General features: G+C 41.1%; 1 protein-coding gene across 2 annotated transcripts in view; it reads right to left on the reverse strand.

Moving 5' to 3' along the window:
• LOC116045199 (ADAMTS-like protein 3) overlaps window positions 1–21,413 on the reverse strand; it is a 297,438-nt gene that overhangs the window by 238,857 nt on the left and 37,168 nt on the right. For both annotated transcript variants that reach the window (XM_031292718.2, XM_031292719.1), the window contains exon 3: window positions 16,457–16,576. In XM_031292718.2, the coding sequence (XP_031148578.1) occupies window positions 16,457–16,576 (120 nt within the window). The remainder of the gene's footprint in view (window positions 1–16,456; window positions 16,577–21,413) is intronic.

Raw genomic sequence — 21,413 nt, forward strand, 5'->3', positions numbered from 1 at the left:
TGCCACGTCATCTTCTCATTGACTTTACATTGGCATTGTTTTCCGTGGTGCCCACACGAAATTTTCACACATTCCGTGCCACCACAACGTAATGCGGTGTTAACAGTTCGTGATCATTTCATGGAATTCTGTGATACCAGGCTGTCCAGAAAACAAGTATTTTAAAAGTAGTTTGCTTGTCGTCTTGCGGACAGACCTGATAAAGTATAAAGTCAGACTTTTGGCCATATGATGACGTAAAGAGACATGTTGGTGCCTACAGCTCTACACCGGTGGGTACGCGAGTAGCAACTAACTAACTAACAAACGATCCAAATATGAGCCTGCGATCAAACTCATGCAACCTGCGCAGCGCATTTTTTATTTCGCCTTGGTGGGAACACGCCATTACAGACGACAGTTAATTTTAGGCACCAAAACGACTAGTTAAGATTAGAAAAAAGAATGTGGTTTGGGACAAAGATTAAAGATCCCCTTAAGAAGGCTACATGCTACACTCATGAAAGTAGTAAGGCTTTCCTCTGTGTACACATATTCTATACGTATAGAGTACAATTTTGGCTGTATTATTTGTATCCCCTTCAAAATTTGCTCCTAATTTTATATTTATGGTCCCCATACCCATGTACGGCCATGATTAGAGATGATCTGCCACCTCCACCTACTGCCATAGTGTGTGTGTGTGTGTGTGTGTGTGTGTGTGTGTGTGTGTGTGTGTGTAGGCACCACTAAAGAATGACAGTTACATTATAAAGTGCAGTCTTCTACTGATCTTTCAACTAACACAAAAATGAGTATGTCCCAGCCTTTCGCGATGTGTTTATATTGCGATAACGATAAAAAAAACATATTGTGCAGTGTGTGTGTGTGTGTGTGTGTGTGTGTGTGTGTGTGTGTATGTGTGTGTGTGTGTGTGTGTGTGTGTTAATAAGGAAGTGATGACAAACTGTGTCTGACCTTTGTGCCTACTAACAATGTTTTTCTCTGGGTGTTATCACAGCTTAGTGAGGGGAATGATCTTACATGGCCTCTCCTGAGTGCAGACTAGTGCAGAAGACTACTCTGTGCAGCTGCAACACTCAACCATAGACTGCTAATTATCCAAAGCATAAAGGAGCAATTAAAACATCAAAAAGATGACCCACTCGCCTGGGTAGCTCAGCTGGTAGAGTGCGCGCCCATAGATAGAGGTTCACTCATCAATGCAGCGGCCGTGGGTTCGACTCCGACCTGCGGCCCTTTTCTGCATGCCATTCCCCCTCTCTCTCCCCTTTCATGTCTTCATCTGTCCTATAAAAATGAAGGCCTAAAATGCCCAAAAAACACTCAACACTTCCTCTGTGTATTTCAGTCATTTTGATACATTTGGTATAATGTGCATTTTCAAAGCATTTCACAGTGCTGCTCTCAGTTTATTTATTTTTTGCTGGCTGAGGATGAATACCAATGAGTAACTGGAGCCAGAGGGTTGTTCAACGTGATAACATTGTATTACAATCCTTTTTTATAGAAAAATGACAACTTAAGCCCACGTTACTACTTCCCTTACCAAAATAATATCTTATTTAGTCCAGTTAAATAGTTGCTCAGCAGCCCTAAACGTAAACCATTCTTGTATGCAATATTTATAGTACTATTTCATTACTTAGAATATATTGTACCATATGAAATATGCAAAAGTTCCCAATAAGCTATTTCAATGTCCTAACATCTTTTTAAAGCAAGTATACCTTACAGTCTAACATAGTTCTGTTCCTCATTTGATATGTTCAAGTTTCCTCAGAAAATGCCACGTACAATATTAAATGAAGTTCAACTGTTGACACAATACAGTAACTATTTGTTGTGTGAGCTATTTTAATTAGCTGGATTGATGGTTAAACTTAATTTGCTCTTACCAGTGTATCATTGTGTTTACTTCGTCCACAGCACTGATGGGCAAAGGGCGGCCCGCCAAATATCAAATTGTTGGTTTCACAGGCAGGGACGTGCACAGACATTTGGAGGAGCTATTGCTCTAATCTGGAAAAAAGGCAACACCCCCCCATGTATATGTAGCCATATGATTTGTTGAGTGATGCTCGGCATGCTCTCCCTCACTCTCTGGTCTGGAGCCTTCTTCAATCTTGAATAGAATTATTAGAATCTGAATAAAGTATACTGTACTTTTCACTGCTAAAAAACTGAACACTGACACTAGTGCTGCCAGTTGACAGTGGCTGGTCTTAATGATTCTGGTTGAGATAACTAATGTTATGATTTGGCACCATAAATAATATTTATATACGTATATATATATAGTATAAAGAACAATTACAACATGACTACAGCTAGTAAAAGTATTTAACTCAGTCCCCAGGTTCTCAAATGCTCTGTGAACTGGAGCTATATATACTAATTGTATAATAACTAATTCACAATGCTATACACGGCATAGACACAATTAACTTAAAGAAAAATTCTTCTGATAAAATAGGCCTACATCACATTAAATTAATAATGTAGGATGGTTGCTTGACATTATCAAATGCTTCTCTCACAGCTGGCCTGCTGGCAGTTTTATTCCAGCTCTGCAAAGTTGCAGATCTTTTAGCTGCTTCTTTGAGCTATCTCTCTCTCTTCTTCAGTCTTTGTTGTGAAGGCATACTTAAGCACACAAAACTAACATTATGCTACACATTTTTTTTAAATGCAAAGGTCTTACATTAACCAATTGTTAATTTATCATTTCATAACAAAATAAGGTGACGTTCACTTTCACTAACGTCACATCTGATTGTTGGTTGAAAACTCACGTAACATACTGACTGTAAACAACATATAACCTAGCATGATTCAAGAGCCCAAACCATCCCATCCCTGAGCCTCTCTCTTCTCTACAGAACGCAAACTAATGTAACGGACGTAACGTAGCTAAAACATCCCAGTAAGAGATTAAATGCTGTTAAACATATTCCTTGTAAATCTTTACAATCATTCCCCGAAAGAACCAAGCAGGCCTGCCTTGTTGCATGATCCAAATTTTCTTCAAAACTTGACATTTTCAGTTTGTAGCTTGCTACCTCGAAGGTTGTTGATGTTTCCCGAAGGGAACAGAGTTTGAGAACAGCAACACAGAGAGCGGAAGGAGAGGGACATCCAGCGGAAGTGAGACAATTATCGGATTGGTACCGTCTTTGATGCAGACTATACTGTATACATTATTCCAACAGTATCCAAGTTTCTAATCATGTGTGTGGAGTTGCATCCTGATTTCTCACCATCTCAGCCACTACTCTATGTTCAGAAACCTGGATAAGGTGTTTACCTGCCACGGTATCCTGGTTTCTACTTCAGGTACAACATTTCGGTGTCTCAAAACCGGGATAGGGTCTTATCCAGGTTTCTGAAACCAGTATAGATGTTTACATGCACCACAAGATATAAACATGATACTCCAAAAAACTTGGCCATAACCAGGATAGTGAGCATGTAAACACACTCAATAACTTCCACAAGTAGGACGTTAGACACATGATCTAATGCAACAGTTCTCAAACGTTTCACTCAAAGGTCCGCATCTGATTTTTATTCCAGATTCCAGAGGTCCAGAACGATTGGCAATAACAAAATAACGTTTAATCACCAAGTTTTGAGCTACATTTATTCAAGTTAAGTACTCGATTTTCCTGCTCAACTTTTGTACCGGTTTGGGTACCATCATATGGAAGTCGGTAGCGGTACCCAACGGTCCGTTTTTCTTTTGATTTTCCTTGTGTATATTTAACATCACTAACAATGTATCGATCAATAGAAAAAATATTTCTAAATAGAAAACGTTACACTTCATTATGTATTGTATTCATTACACAAGGTATGGGCTGGGTCCCGATTGACTTGCTGGTTGGTCCGGAAGCTATGAAGGTAAATATGGTGGGCCGCTGCTACCGGATGTGGGGCTCTCCGTGTCCCGCTGGAGCTCCGACTGCAGGTCGAGGTCGGCAGCGAAGCTTTCTGGCAAAAGCAGTGTTACTACGCTGGTCGATCCCCACTGATGACGGTCCGTCTGCGGCTGCAGGCCCTGGAGCTCACCGCCAGTGTTTTAGTTTGACTGTTAAAAAGTGTTTAGATAATTAAAAGGTATTTATTTAGAAGCGGGCTGGCTGTTAGTTAGCTAGCTAACGCTAGCATGCTATTCCACCAAGTTTCCATGCTACATAAATAAGCCGGACAGAGTTGTCCCTCATCTGGCGATAGAAACCCTGATTTTCCCATAGACTGTATATAAGAAGGCTTTTCCCGTTCTGTTAGCTCAGAGCTCCACAGCCTAAGTCCACAGGTACAAATTAGTTTTGCACCAAATGTATCGTCAAGAGTGTTGTGAAAGTCGAGGTGCGCAGATTCGCCACTTTGTGATGCGAGAGAGCACATATGTGAAGTTGCAGTGACAGATTCCAGAGGTTGTAATCACTGAGTTGTGGTTGTGATGGAAAATGAACCAGAGTAAAAAAAAAGTATACGAGTAAATGTTGCATTATAAGTTTGCAGCTGTCATTGTGTTCATGTAAATATCAATCTACACATTTGTGAATATTTTTTCTGTAACTTCACATTCAGAATACAGGTGTGTGAACATTTTCTACAAGTGCAAATTTCAACTTACAAGTTCAGATTTCTTTTACAAGCTCTCATGTTTTTTTTCTTTGTATGACTTCAAATTCAGATCACATGTGTGTGAATATTTTTTACAAGTGCAAATAAAATTTTTACAAGTGCAAATAAAATTTTTACAAGTGCAAATTTTAACATACAAGTTCAGATTTTTTGTTCTGCAAGTTCTCACATTGTATTCTACAAGCTCTCCCTTTTTGCACCATATTTACCTTCATAGGAAGCGGACCTTGGTCCGGACTTTGAGAAGCCCTGATCTAATGCAACAACAATCACAAACTTGATATGCCTGTATCCCTGTTAGCTAAGAGCCCTTACACTCCAATGACACACACTTGTGTAACTTTGGCCATATGAAGTGACTGAAAGAGCCCTGTTAAATGTTTCAAAAGAGTCCATCTCATCTGCAAAGTAGAGCAGTCAAAGACATTTATAGTGAGAGTAAAAGCCCTACAGAATGCAGAGTGCTTCCCTCACAAACACATCCTCAACCAATGCTCTGGCACACAGCGGTACAACAACAAACCTTGACCACTGCAGACAGCCAGAGCACTCCAGGCAACTCATCCAAGTCCAATCTTTCCAAACAAGGTTTCTGTGTTTGGTTAGGGATCATTTGTACCGTATTTGTCAGCTGCAAGGCTTTCAAAACACAATGTACTCTCGAGTTCTTAACCTGATTTATGTGGATGTGCATCCTAAGAGAGATCTCCTTATTAACCGCACTCAACGCCAGATGGATCACTTTACTGCTCTGCGCTGCTATACTGAATCAAGAATTCTCCATATTACAGAAGTTATAGGGAGAATAAAGGGTGCATTGAGAGAGAGAGAGAGAGTGTGTTTGTGTGTGTGTGTGTGTGTGTGTGTGTGTGTGTGTGTGTAAGACTAAACCCAATACCCTTTGACACAACAGAGGTTACATTTTTCAGCGTTGCATACAAAGTAGAGAAATGTTCTCAGAGCAATTTGCATTTTTGAAGCAGCTGTTTCTAGGTATGAGATTCTGACGGTATGATAACCTTCAGCATAAATATCATGGTATCACGGTATTGCAATTACAGCTTTAGAATGTATTATTTTGAAATGTCTGTAAAAAAATTCAGAATGTCACTTTCTGTCCTTGATGACTCATACAAAACAGCTCATACCGCAGGAACGATATGACGGACAATTTTAGTGGTTTTGAAACCGTGACTTTTTCAAACCGCGGTGTACCTTGAAACCGGTAACCGGTCAAAGCCTAGTTGTTTCAAACAGCAGAGAGTAGAAAATGACCTGCAATATGGAAAGCAATATGAGACCAAAACTACTCACAGTGCCAGTACCTACTTGCAGTACTTTTAAAAATACAAGCCTTAAACTCAGTTTCCCCACCAAGCTGAGCCAACATGTATGAAAGGCTTTAAAATTGTGTTTTTCTCTGAAAATGCTGATGTGTCTGGGGAATATACATTTGTAAATTCAACGTGTGCATCAGAGAATGTGAGCATTGGCTCTGACTGCAAAATCTTAACCAACTTACTTTTCTTTTGTGCTAAAACAATTCTAGTCTCATTTGGAACTCCATGTTTGACCTAAAAAAAAACATATAGATACTAGCTTGCATTTTGTATTTATCAGTGCAATACAGTGATAAGCCCCCTTAATACAGGGTTTCTGCAGGTTTCACCAAGTCCAATTTAAGACTTTTTAAGACATATTTTAGACCATTATGAATGAAATGTAAGACATTTATCACAACGTCAACTAAGCCCTAAATTCAGTTTTTTAAGTATCACTAAACTTGCGCTTCCCCATAGCTGAAGAATAACATCTGTTTAATGTCTGTGGTACAATCTGAAAGAGACTCGAGCCAATCACATGGAAGCTGATTGGCTGCAATATAAGTTGCATGTTGGTCTCATTTGTAGTCTAGCGAAAGTATGAACTACAACACCACAGAATAAAAAAAACTGAGCATTAGAGGTAGCATTGCATCAACGTAGGAAAATTAAGACCCAAAATGATTTTAGACCTAGAACAAAATACTTCAGCGAATTTAAGACTTTTTAAGGCCTTAAATTTTGATTTTGAAATTTTAGACTTTTTAAGACCCCGCGGAAAACCCTGTAATAAATAAAAACCTGTAATCTCACTCACTCAAACAGCACCGTCACTATATAACCTTTATATGTATCTGACCTGGGAGGAACCCACCAATCACAGAGCCCCAGAAGCAGCTCCCAGCATCCAAACAAATTAGACAATAAGTCTGGATATTCAATATTTTTCTTATTGTGAACAAATAGACCCAAACCAGCACTGATTGTATCTACTAACAAGTATTGTGTGTGTATCAAAGCCTGATATTTCTTCTTCCTCTGTGTCATAGAGCTCCATTTTTGTCGAGAAACTATTAAAAACGCACCAGTGAGCCACACTGTTGCACTGACTGACATGTTCCTTCATCACCATGAACACACACACACACACTGAAGTTTATTTGGACTCAATCCCACACACACCGGGGGCAGGGCATAACGGTAGCTTTTTCCCAAGGAGCACATTTTTGCTAATATGCAATATTGGTTAAAGGCAAAATATGTGTCAAACCATTCAGAGTGAAGTATTGTGGTGCTGCTGAGACGTCCCGGCCTACAAATCCTATCCTACAGACTAAAGAAAACATCTCTGTGTGGTACAGAGCCTCGCAAAAATCACACTATAATCAATTTTTATTCTAATATTTTCCAATGAAAAAAACAATGATCAATATCGTGAATGATATTGCGCATCGTAATACCAGTCAAAATAATCACAGTTAGATATTTTTCCTCATGTCGTGCAGCCCTAGCTGAGAGACACAGGGAGGGTAGTTAGTAGGGAAGTTAGAAAGTATTGTGGCACGGCAGCATATTTTTGCGCAAGTTATAAAATACATATTAGAGCTGGGCAATATATCGATATTATATCGATATCGTGATATGAGACTAGATATTGTCTTAGATTTTGGATATCGTAATATCGTAATATGGTATAAGTGTTGTCTTCTCCTGGTTTTAAAGGCTGAATTATAGTCAAGTGATGCCATTTTCTGAATTTACCAGACTGTTGTAACTGTTATTATATTATTTACACTTAGTCATTATTTATCTAAAATCTCATTGAGTAAATATTTTGTGAACGCACCAATAGTCAACATTACAATATCGTTGCAGTATCGATATCGAGGTATTTGGTCAAAAATATCGTGATATTTGATTTTCTCCATATCGCCCAGCCCTAATACATATGCTAAAATGATGACCAGGCCGGCATCACGTAGGCTTAGAAATCAAACTAGAATGTTAACTCGTGCAGCCAGACCTTACTCCAGTGCTGACACAGCGCTGCCTGTGGAGATAGGTCGTTAGCGAGACTAATGAGAGACTAGTTTTAAATCAAAGTAATATTGACCAATCATCTCTTCACTCCAAATGGGCAGGCTTTGTTATCGCTAACTTTGTGACAAGTTCCGCCCGCTGTGGTGGACACAAATCACAAGCTGACGGGAAAAACGCTGATAAACTAGCTAACGTTAGCGAGCATGTTGGATCATGTTGGATGTTGTTGCCGCTGGTCAGGAGGACACTGTTTCAAGATTAACTATTAATGAAAAATTTGAGTTATTTTCTTGTTTAAGTAATGTGATCATCAAAAGTTAAGGTATTTAAAAACTAAAAGGCCACTTTGCAAATTAAGTCTTTTTTGGGAAAACAGTCATCATACAGAATTACTGTCAATGCTCTTTTCATTGCTAAGGCTTGAATATCATCTTCATTTTTGTTTCAGAGCTGGAATTGGAAGATTTTATCTTCTGCCCAGGGGCCTGTTTCACAAAACCAAGATAAGGGATTAAGCCGGGATTTATCAGTTATCCTGGATGATTTAAGCCTTGACTCGGTTTCACGAAAGTGGAGGCACATAAATCACCATGGAGATTTATTCTGTGCAGCTAGCCTGCTCCCGACCAGGCTAACAGCCAGGATTTATTAATCCTGGAGCCTTTTCTGATCACCCAGCAGTGGTTTTACCCTATTGTTATCAGCCTGGATTAAAATACAACAGGTGCATGTTGCTGTTCCTTTAAGTACTGTTATTATTTAAAGTTGTGACCATATTTTTTGGTCACAATTGGAATAACTGATGAATATACTCTGTTCTATTCATGTTTACAGTGTGCATGGAATTTATCACTTAATTATCTTTATAGTTTCTAGATTTTAGAGTCACATTTCTTCAGTGTCTTTATTTTCTATGTTCATATATACAAGGGAGCAAGGCATATAATATGTAGAGAAGGAAACTCGTCCTCTATAAAAAATAAAAAATAAAAAACACGAGAAAAAGCATGGCAGATAATAGTGATTGATAGTCTAAAAATATACATTTATGAACTACTGCTCTTAACTGAAACCATTCAATGAGTCACTGTCATCTGCAAAAACGAACAGTTGTACACCTTGCATTAAAAGCGAGCAGTGGAAGTTAATATGACTTAGGAAATTTATATTTTAGCCCATGAGAGAGAGGGAGGAACAGAGTGAAAGAGATATTTACGCATCATATTCTAGCATTGTAGAAAATTGATCTTCATGGTAAATTTCCTGAGTAACATTATCTTCTGCTTACTTTTAAGGAAAAGAGTACAACTGTTAATTTGTGCAAATGATTAGTAGACTAATCCTTGAATGGAATGTTTATGACAGCTTCAATTCAGAGCAGTGGTCAGTAAATGTATATGTTTAGGCTATTATGCATTCAGTCGGTCCGTGATCGTCTGCTACGCTTTCTCTCGCCGTTTCATTACAGCGGCTGTGTTTCTTTTCTTTTTATACAAATAATGTGTTTCATGTCATCATACTTCCACAAGAAGCTGCTGTTCACTCTGTATAAAGTATGTACAATGCGTATTCTCCATTTTGGCATCAGTAAATCTGTGATCGACCTCGCGGTCTTTTGAGGAAAGCCGTGGACGCGCATATATCTGAATTACTTCAGCCTGGCTCAACCTAGTCGGTCCTCCTCAGCCTGGCTTGGCCTTCGTGAAACGCACCAAGCCAGGATGCACAGATGAGACTAGGTCAAGCCTTGCTTTATCAGTTATCCTGGATGTATATATTCTGCTTTTGTGAAACAGGCCCCAGGAAGATAAAATTTGTGAAAATATAAATTGTTTTTGTTTTTTTTGTTTTTTTGTTTGTTTGTTTTTTTTTGGGGGGGGCTATATATTCAACAACAACAAAACGGATGCGTGAGATAAAGCTGTTTTCACACATACAGGTAATTCACTTCTCGTTCCTCGCTAAAAGTTCAAATCATTTTAACGTTATTGCGCAACCTTGCCCCTATTTTCACCTGTTGCTGAGTAACGTACATTAACATCCCATGGTCTCTTGAATGTAGCATACCTGTAGCAAGCTCGTTCGTAGTAACCAAGGGGGTAAGCTTCGCTTCAGAGCTCGAACCTCCTATTGTGTCATTTTGATGCTACAAAACGATCACCCGACATTAGCGTTCCATTGACTGCCATTCATTTTGACGTCACTTTGACAGCCAATGACTTTACATCTGAAGCGTTTAAAGCAGGGGTGCCCAACCTTTTTTGACCCAAGATCTACTTTTCAAGTAGCCAACCTCCCGAGATCTACCAGTCCAGTGTCAACATCGCAAACCCACACACATCGTTTCCAGCCTGCAGTAACTAACCTCACAACACTTTTTCTTGTTGTCACACAACTACTAGACATCACAACACAAACCCTCCCTCTCTCAAACACACACACACACACACACAAATTCCTCTCACACAGTTGCCAGTTTGCATAGTGCGCTGGAGCACAATCCCGCTCTCTCTGCTCCTCTCTCTCTCTCACACACACACACACACACACACACACACACACACACCAATCTGCATGATGAGCAATAGTCATATAACTGACCTTAATATGAACAAAACAGAAACATAAACCAGATACAAAACAGGTAGATCTCTGAGTTTGAAAAAAGGAAATCACTTTCTACCTTAATGGGAGACCTGGCACTGGGAGGAGGAGGCTAGCTTCTTGTAGTCAGGAGTGTAGGAGCTGGTTGCAAGGCGTAGGCGGGCAGCAAGGTGGTCATCAGTCACTGTTGATCTGTACTTGGACTTGATGATTTTCATGTGCGAGAAAGCAGACTCGCACAAATAAGTTGATCCAAAAAGAGCTGTCAGGTTCAAGGCACATCTCTCATCTGAGATTGGGATACTTCTCCTCCACCAGTAGTTTCCAGAACACTACATGCTCTCCAGGTTGAGCAGATGTTGATCTGGCTTTGATCTCAATGTCATTTTGCAATGTCAGAATCTCATCCTCAAGAGCGGAGCTTTCCAAGTCGAAAAGTGATTTGACTTTGGCGGCAATGTCACCAACATCAATACTTGCACCAAATGGATAATATAGCTGGCTACAGGCTCAATGGATGCAAAGTCAGTAAAACGCCTCTCAAACTCTGATGAGATGCTCTGAACATGCTCCTCATAACGTGCGCTGTCAAGCTGTGTCACACCTTTACCTTGACGTTGTAGTTCTGCGTGCATGTGAGGGAAGTTGCGCAGGTTACCCCTCTGCAGCCTGCTTGACATCAGCTGTAGCTTGCTTTTAAACGTGTTCACTGAACTCATCATGTTGACTACATCTTTACCCTTACCCTGCAGCTCTAAATTCAATTCATTGAGCTCGCCAGTGAGATCAGTGAGGAAAGATAAATCTAAAAGCCACTGGTGGTCCTCTAGCTTTGTATGGTAATCCACATGTTTTGAAAGCTTCAGGAAGTCCTTGATTTCAGGCAATAGCTCCGTGAATCTGGCCAAAAATGTACCTCTGCTTAACCACCTAACATCCGTGTGAAGCAGCAGGTCTGTGTGCTCAGCATCATTCTCCTCCAAGTGAGCACGGAAAAGCCTTCTCTGCAGACTCCTGGCGCGAACTGAACACACAATCTTCATCGCAATATCCATCACTTCTTTCATATTTAAAATCTTTCCACACAACGCTTGCTGGTGAATTATACAATGATAATTCAGGATATCTGGGAAAGATTCACTTTCTTTGCACAGTGCAATGAACCCACTGGTGCGGCCCATCATAGCAGGCGCCCCATCAGTTGTGATGGAGATCAGCTTGAAGAGCGACAGTTTTGTCTCGCTAACAAATCCCATGAAAGCATTAAAAATATCCTCACCTCTGGTGTGTCCTTTCAATGGCAAAATTGTGAGTAGCTCTTCCTTGGCGCTCATGTCTTCAAAAACCATCCTGATGAAAACACACAATTGTGCCACATCCACATCAGTCGACTCATCAAATTGGAGGGAAAAGCACTCACACGCGTCAATATCCTTCCTCAGTTGCTCCTCCACATCCACAGCCATTCTCTCACATCGCCTTGTAGTAGTATTGCGGGAGAGTTGCACTTCTTTAATGGCCTTCACGATCTCTGTTTTATTTTTAAAGTCGTCAAAAAGGCTATCCGCTGCCTCGAGAAAGGCTTCCTTCACCATATCGCCGTCATTGAATGGCTTCTTGTGTTTAGCAAGGACATGACTGACGCGATAGGAAGCAATAGTTGTGGCCTTACCCTGGGTCTTCGGTTTGGTGAAGACTGACTGCCGTGCTGCAAGCTGTGCTTTCAAATCCCGCACTTTTGTGGCGCGTAAAGGTGTTTTTGCAGGGAAATCCCTCTCGTAGCTCCCGTGTACTGTTTTAAAATGCCGCTCCAGATTCCCTTTCTTTGCCAACGCCACCGTTGCATTGCAGATCAAACAAACAGGCTTTGAATGAGAATAAACCAAAAAATAATCTTCCTCCCATTCAGGGTGAAAATGGTAGGTCTTGGCTCGTTTCCCCTCAGCCATGTTAACGTTTAGGAGTGTGTAACCGCTCTGTTCGCTAGCTTCTAGCTAGCTACTGTTGACAGCTGTCAACTTCCTGTCATGCATGTCACGCGCAACCGTACGTTAAACGTGACCTACTTTTTTCTTTTTCTCTTTTTTTAATACTTTTTTGTGGACATGTTTAGGGTGCGCAGACAAGGACTCATGATAGGCTGTAGTGTACATTTAATACAAAATATAACACACACACACACACCCCAAAAAATGTTTTTTTTGTTTGTTTGTTTTTCCTACACCCCTCGCGGTCGACTTGGGATCAGTCCGCGGTCTACCAGTAGAACGCGATTGACTGGTTGGGCACTCCTGGTTTAAAGACTTTATTTGTCCATTGTTTATTTCTAAAGAAACACGACAATGTATAAAAGGCTCCATTACCTTGTATCTCACGTTATGGCTCCGTAGTAGACGTTTTTGTAAAACTAGGCTAACGACTGTGTCATAACCACGCGACTTACTGTCGCATAGTAGAGGAATTACCGTACAGTACAGGAGAAGCTCGCAGGCAGTTTCGACTTACATTAGCTGTTTAAGTTTAATTACTAATGTTAACTAGCATTTTAGTTAGCAATAATTAGCCTGTGCCTATGTTATCTCCTTACATATACCTACGCTCTCTGTCTCTGCAAGATTCGGAATGATTGAGATTTCTCTTGGCACAGCAACCAGAAGCAACGGGATCTGTTGGTCCATTGTATATACTGTCTATGGTAGTAACTAGCAGTAAAAACAAACATCAAAGAGGAGCTCCGTGCTACAGAGCGGCGATTGCTAGTTGTTTAAGCCGCTACAGACCTCCGTCACAGCTCGGTCGTATCAGCGGCACACAGTAGATGTGTTGAACCGCAAAAGATCTCCTCAACACCTCCTCTGGTGCCCCGCATGGTGCTCCTTCAGGTCAGCGGTAGCTGGTGGTTCAGTTATCCGAGAATAGGTGACTCTCAGCTGGGGACAGAGCACCGCGAGCTGCAGGTCATTTCGGCGGAGATTACGGATAAGTAAGTAATGAAACGACTAGTTAAGAAAAGAATTAATGTTAGTCCCTGTCGCTGCCACTTTGTTTGTGTATCTCTATGGCAAGATACACAAAGAATGGCAAAGGTGAAAATCGATTTTCATTTAAACAAATCGACGTTAACTACACATTCGAGTTAATCGATAAAATCGATTTATCGCCCAGCCCTAGATTTGTTTAATATGTAAATAGTTATTTCATTCTAAATTATCTGTCAATGTTATGTAGATCATTGTTTTAAATTAATAGTTCATAAACCTTTGTTTGACTAGTTTATTACTGAACCCAGCCATCACACGCCACGCCAAGATGCCGATTAACATGGGACTAGTCTATATCCATGACGTTCCACTTCCAGGATTGCTCCGGAAATTCTGCCGGATGTCTTTCATTTCGTCCAGCTTTCGCTTTCTTTGTGTTGACATTCGAAACTCCGGTGGATTTATGAGGACTGTGTGTTGAGGTGAACTGCTCCTCAGATCTCTGTAGGGTAAATCCAGACAGCTAGTTGACTACCTGTCCAATCTGAGTTTTCTGTTGCACGACTAAAACAACTTTTGAACAAACACGTCTACCACCAAAACAAGTTCCTTCCCGAGGCTATTTTGCAGAGGCACCGAGGCTCAATCTGGCGCTTAGCACCGCCAAAAACGATTGTGATTGGTTTATAGAAATGCCAATAAACCAGAGCATGTTTTTCTCCCATCCAGGAATGCTGTGTGGACTAGCCAGACCCTCCTCCGCAGCGCTGTGGAGGAAGGTCTGGCAATGCGAGACTAACACGGGTCTAACATTATTACACAACATCTGGTGGAATTTTTACTTGACGAATTACAGACATGGCAGATTTGCACGGGATAAACACAAGACACAATTAGTTTGTATTGCAAATCACTAGAGGTCCCCAGGTAATACTAGTGTCAATAGGGTATCTCAAACTGATAAAGGATGATTAAAAAAGGCTCATGTTACCTATGTCAAAGTATTTTCACACGCATGACAACATGGAGGAAAAACAGGAAGGAAGGAAAGGAAAACAACAAATCCTCTGGACTGACACACAATCTCACAGCATCACACAGAGAGAAGTTCTCATGTTCTATGTGTGCATGGAGCACAATGTAGGGCAGACGGTGAAGCAGAAAATGTGAGACAGCATTATTAACCATCCTGGTGGGAAAAACACAGGACACTTCAGATCTGCTACCTGCAGTGCTGCAGGTAGCAGTCCTGCCTGATGGAGTGAAGACAATGGAGATCAGAGAGCCAACAGTCCTCCACCTGTTACTCATCCTGCTAACCACTCTTCTGCACTGAGGCACACCACCTGCTGCTCACAGCAACACTCAACACCTACATGGGGCCTTAAGCATGCGTGTGTGTGTGTGTGTGTGTGTGTGTGTGTGTGTGTGTGTGTTAGGGATAGACTGATTATCGTCCCTGGCTGATCATCGGGCCATTTTTTGGCAGTTTGCAGATGATCTGTATCGGCGTTTAATTTGCCTGATAACCAATAAAGTTAATGAATTAAAAAGCTCTGTGTCTGTCCCTCTGCTTCGGTTTCACTCACCACTGAGTGTGACTTAATGTCCCGCCCACAACACTATCTGACTATCTTTTACTGGGTATTATGTTGAAATTTTCTCATTTATTTAAAAAAAAAAAAAAAAAGCTTAAAGCATTTAAACAAAGTTTTGTGTTAGAGTTTGTAACATTCCAAAATCTTAATTTTGATTTAAAGATAAGAGAAAGAAGTCATTTTCACTGTAAATGCATATCGGAGATTTTTTTTTTTTTTGGGGGGGGGGGCGGGTTCATAAGAAAAATCACTCAAACAGATTAATCGATTATCAAAAAAAGTGGCGATTAATGTATTAGTTGACAGCTAATCGATTAATCTTTGCAGCTCTACATGCACGTCTGTGTGTTTGTGTACACACTATACGGGAGCAAACATCGATCATCTCTGACACATAAGCCTCCTTCCACCACCAAAACACTAACCACAAGATTAAAATTCACACTAAACACAAACTTCCTTTTTCTTTTATGCTTGGTATCAGGTTAGTGGAAGTGTTATGGTTTTATGGAGAAAATAAGCCAAAGCCAAAAGTTTGACCAGGAATAGTCTTTGAAATGGTTAGCACTTCACTGAAGTTGGGACGTCGCCTTCATGTGCCAACATGAATCAGCCCAATGACCCGGTAGCATCAGTGTTCCTATAGTTGGACCTGTTTGTCTCTATGGCGAAACTAATCCTAAACTTTGAAGGGATCTTCAACAGGGGGTCCGGGACCCCTAGGGGGTCCTCAGAGTCAATGCAGGTGGGCCTCCAAATTATTGTGAAATTGTTTTTAAAAAGTCTTAACATGAATCCAACATATTATTAGCAAATATAAATGCCCACTGCTTACTGGCCTATAGGAAAGGTAGTCACTAGGGCCATCCACAGATGTGTTCCACATGTATGTTTAACATTAAAACATGATTTATAAAATCATGCCAACAATTATTAGGCTATTTGAATAGCTTAGGATTCTATGCAAAATGCGTATGTACTGTATAAAGGCTTTAGGCCGCCCTACAAGTTATTGAAGGCCCAGTTTAATATGCAACTTAAATCTATACAATATACTGTATGTAGTAGGGGGTCCCTGCTCCATCTCTCTTTCAGTTAAGGGGTCCTTGACTTAAAAAACATTGAAGACCCCTGCCCTAAATAATAACACGCAGGCAAAGTAACAACATCGGAGCAATTGAAAATTCATTCAAAATATTACCATCAGCTTTTGCAAAGCCATACTGCCTCCAGCAACAGTTAGGAGTGTGGGACTGACCTGGTCGTCGTATCTGTAGGTTAGGAACTGATCTTCTGTAGCATCCTCCAGGAAGCTGCCCTGAGGGGACAGGGCGAACTCTGGCAGGAACACTGCACTCTGGGGCTGATTCTCTGCACCCTGACAATACACACACGCACACGCACACATAGACACACACACACACACACACACACACGCACACGCACACGCACACACATACACACACACACACACACACACACACACACACACACACACAGTTTCAATCAGTATCCAGGTGATGCAGAGGGAATCATATAAACACACACACACTCACATGCACGCACGCACGCACGCACACACACACACACGCACACACACACACACGCAAACACACACACACACACACACACACACACAGAGTTTCAATCAGTATCCAGGTGATGCAGAGGGAATCATATAAACACACACTCACACACACGCACGCACGCACGCGCGCGCACACACACACACACACACACACACACACACACACACAGTTTCAATCAGTATCCAGGTGATGCAGAGGGAATCATATAAACATACACACACACACACACACACACACACACATAAGGTATCCAGGTGATGCAGAGGGAATCATATAAACACACACACACACACACACACACATAAGGTATCCAGGTGATGCAGAGGGAATCATATAAACACACACACACACACACACACACACACACACACATACGCACACACAGTATCCAGGTGATGCAGAGGGAATCATACAAACACACACACACACACACACACACACACACACATCGTCAAAGTCAGATCATGATCATGCACCGAATCTGTAAGAATTCAACACAAACACACACAGATGTACACAGTAGAGTTGGACAATTGGTGCTGTGCCATTGGCCATTAATCTGATCTCAGTCACTACCGGGTTAATTTAGTGAGCTACAATCCGGATCACACTGGTGTTTTCTTACTGTAAAAGAGGCTGTGAAATCATCTCCCCAAACAGGCGGCGATCCCCTTCCCTCCCCAGGAGACAAAAAGCTGTGCTCCGATATGACCAAACCCTCTGCTGATTCTTCATGAATTCTGCTCCACTTGAATAGCCTCTATTAATGTCACTGTGACTTATACAGTCAGGAACTGGTTCGTTAATTTATTTATTTATTTTTTGGATGATCAGCATAATCCAAAGGCAGAGAGGGGAACACTGATTATCAGTCTTACAGGGATGACTGTGCTGCACACTGAGACTGGATAGGAATAACTGGCATCTGGCATTTAGAGGGCTCCCCAGAGACGGAGACCGTGTAAGTGTGTCTGTGTATGTGTGTGTGTGTGTGTGTGTGTGTGTGTGTGTGTGTGTGTGTGTGTGTGTGTGTGTGTGTGTGTGTGTGTGTGTGTGTCGAGGCCACTTGAATTGTGTGCGAGAGAGATGATCTACCATTAAGATTAGCAGGAGTGGTGTCTCCTGCAGGCTTTTAGAGCCACTTAGAGACAGACACAGCACAAGTGCCACTGCTATGTGTTTCCCTGAGGAGTGTCTGAGGCTGGCTACCTTTATCACTTACTAACCTCTTTACTCTCTCTCTCTCTCTCTCTCTCTCTCTCTCTCTCTCTCTCAAATATGCTTTACTGACTTGCCTATAACTAATTCATTTTGCCATAAAATGTGTCAAATGTAATTTGACAAAATTTGACAGCAATGATTTGCACATTACTATATACACTATACAACTTGGAGAGTTTGTGTTGTAGAGTAGCAACACTACAAGCACCAAACATATACTGTAAAAAAAAAGATGGACGACACGTATCCAATTCTTTCCACTGTACAAAAGTGAAGATAAAATAACCCCGATACGGGCACTGCCATCTTGTAATCTAAGAGCCAGAGTCTGTTAAACCTACAACTGATTTTTGACCACTTGGGGGCAGCAGAAACAAGCCGTAAAACACAACACTGTCATATGATCTCCTCATAAAGTTAAAACTGTTGCCTATTTACACATCGAGCAAACACAGAGCAATATGAGCATGAATGTAAGTCCAATATTCACCCTCCTTTTAGCTCTGGTTTGGTCTCTACCACCTCCTGAGGGAAAAATCTGTCTCTTTAGCTAAATGCTCCACTATGTTCACCAGCTAGTCTCTAACTGTGGCTGTCTGCTGTTGGTGGAAACGAGGATAATAAAAGTGTGACCCCTTTCACACATAAGCAGCTATGTGATCCATTGTTAATATAAAAATATGTATTATAGAGTTATAGAGTTAGAGACATTTGTCAAGGTTAAAGGGAAGTCTATTGACTGTCTCCAGTGGTAGAATGTAACCAAGTTCATTTACTCAAGTACTGTTCTTAAGTAAAAATTGGAGGTAGTTATACTTTACTTGAGTCTTTTCGTTTCATGCCACTTTCTACTTCTACTCCGCTACATTTCAGAGAGAAATATTGTACATTTTACTCCATTACATTCATCTGACAGCTTTAGTTACTAGTTCCTTTACAAATTAGGATTTTTGCCCACAAAACACATGTAGTTTATAAAATCTGATGTTTTATTATAGATTAAACTAGGCAAGATGGGGGGGGGGGAGGAGAGACACAAACAGGATTTTGAAAGGTGTGAAACATGTCCCCCCCTGTCCCCCCCAACGCCTGCTTGTTGAATGAATGAACTGATGAACCTTTTACCGCTCACATGCATACATACAAACTCACATTCACGCTGCAGCACTTAGCCCTAGCCTAAACAGAGCCCATGTCTGACCCCTCCACAACCCCCCCCCCCCCCCCCCCAGCCATGTGCTCAGCGTTGGACTCCCACAGCCCATATGTCTGAACGTGACTAACTAAAATAAACATCTCACAGCTTTCTTCCCTTTCATCGTTGGACACAAACGCAGGTGCACCAGCTTTTACATGAAATTAATAGAATCCAGAACTGACATGGCTTTGTGTAGGTATGAGAACGCATGTTCTATTTGCATCTGTTGTTTTACTTAAGGCAGAGTTGGAAAGTAAGGTATAGTATCCCAAAGAAAGAATTCAAAAGATGAGTTCAAGAGTTAAAAAACTGGATTTATCTGCAGAGTATTCAACTCCCTCCAGATGGTTTAGAATTGGTCTGAAAGACACACCAAGTTGTTGGAAATGTCAGACAGAGGACAGCCAATTACTTCATGTCCTATGGTCCTGTGATAAGGTCCAGGAATTTTGGACCGGGATGCATGATAACTTATGTCGGATTGCAGGGAGCCAGGTTCCATTCAGCCCAAGATGATTTGTTCTGGGAGATGGGTCAATCCTAAACGGGGTGGGTAAGCACATAAGAAGCTGGGTCCAGACTAGTTTAATGATAGCCAGACAGATTCTTTTAAGGAGGATTGAAGAATGAATGGGCGCCATCAATCCAGGAGGGGGCTTGTGAGATGGCAAGGGTGGCAGCGTTTGAAAAAATGTCATATAAACTGTTTGCCAGATTGGATGTCTATACTAGAAAATGGGGTGCTGGGGAGAGACGTGTATGATGGGCCTATGGTGTTGTCATTTATACATATGTTTATTTGGTTTATGGTTTATTATCTTTTTTGTTATTATTTTGTGATGTGTTGATGTGTTCATGTTGCGAATTGTAGGTTTTGTATGTTGTTTAAAAAATGAATAAAAAATCGTTAATCAAAAAAAACATCGATGAAGAAAGGCGTACTAGGTAGACAAACATCCCACCTGTACAGCTTATTGTCTGTACAACTGTAGTAATCGTATTTTGGCAAGTGGGTTGGGGTTAGGAAGAAGGAAACATCAAAATAAGCTTATAAAGTTGTCTAGCTTGTCTAGCTCTGTTAGCTAACGTATTAGCAAATATTTGCAAACTGCACGTCCAGCAGTCACTGAGACATTAGCATTCTTAGTGAGTGACGCTGACGGTGTACAGTACGTTTATCACAGCTTTTTGACTGGAAACAGGTGAGATTGGAATTACTGAGAGCAGGTCAAACTAAAGTATACATTAAACAGTGAGTTGTTTAATTTAACTGTTTAATTTTGCGGATCTTTTTATGTTAAAAAAAAATCCTTTCCATAATGTTGTCAGACACTTAGAATATTAATCTGAGCCTGTCAGTGGCAAAATAAGCACTTTTGTGAAGGTAAATACAAGCTGCACAATTGCCCTATTAACTTACATTGTAGCTTGTTTCACCGCTGCCGACTGCAGCAATCTTGCTTAATACTGGACAAAGATTGTTGTTCCCATCAGTCACTTAGACACAAAAACATAGGAAAACAGGGTCCAGTAGAACAGTAGATTTACCCTTTAAAGCAACAACAAAGATTCTTTTGTACCTTAAAATAATGTTTCCAAAATCGTTTCAGTGGTTCATCAACTGGTAACAGGGTGAGCGGAACTTCTGCATTTGCTTTGCGGCCCTCTATCGGCTATAACCGCACTATGCAAGTTTGCCAGATCGGGTAGCGGATCTGTAGTTCGAATGAGACAGCAGTGATGGACAATTCCGCTTCCAACCTGTAGGGGGACCGAAGAGGAAAAGTGCTTTGGAGTTGCTTTAAGTTTGAGTACAAGTGGGTATCTTCCAAATTTTCGGTCTTTTTAGTTTCTCTGGCGGGACTGCCGTTTACCTTTTGGCATAAATCTTTGGCATAAGTTATTTGTCGCTGCCGTCGCATAAGTTTTGGTGCAGTAGACAGAGAGAGAGAGTGCATCTCCGACCACCTACAAATGATTTCTGCTACACAGCTCTAATCAAGGCCAGCCAGAGCAGTATGAGTGGGCTAGCACAGAAAATACAAAGTCTATGTCTGAAAGGGGCATGATTGCTTTTCCAATAGAGGACTATGTCCATATAGGCCACACGCACAAACACACACACACACACACACACACACACACACACACACACACACACACACAGTGACAGAAAGTCCGGTTGTCTCGCTGTGAAGTTACTGAGT

This window comes from Sander lucioperca, chromosome 3 (genome assembly GCF_008315115.2).
Source record: "Sander lucioperca isolate FBNREF2018 chromosome 3, SLUC_FBN_1.2, whole genome shotgun sequence".
Taxonomy (NCBI): Eukaryota; Metazoa; Chordata; class Actinopteri; order Perciformes; family Percidae; genus Sander; species Sander lucioperca.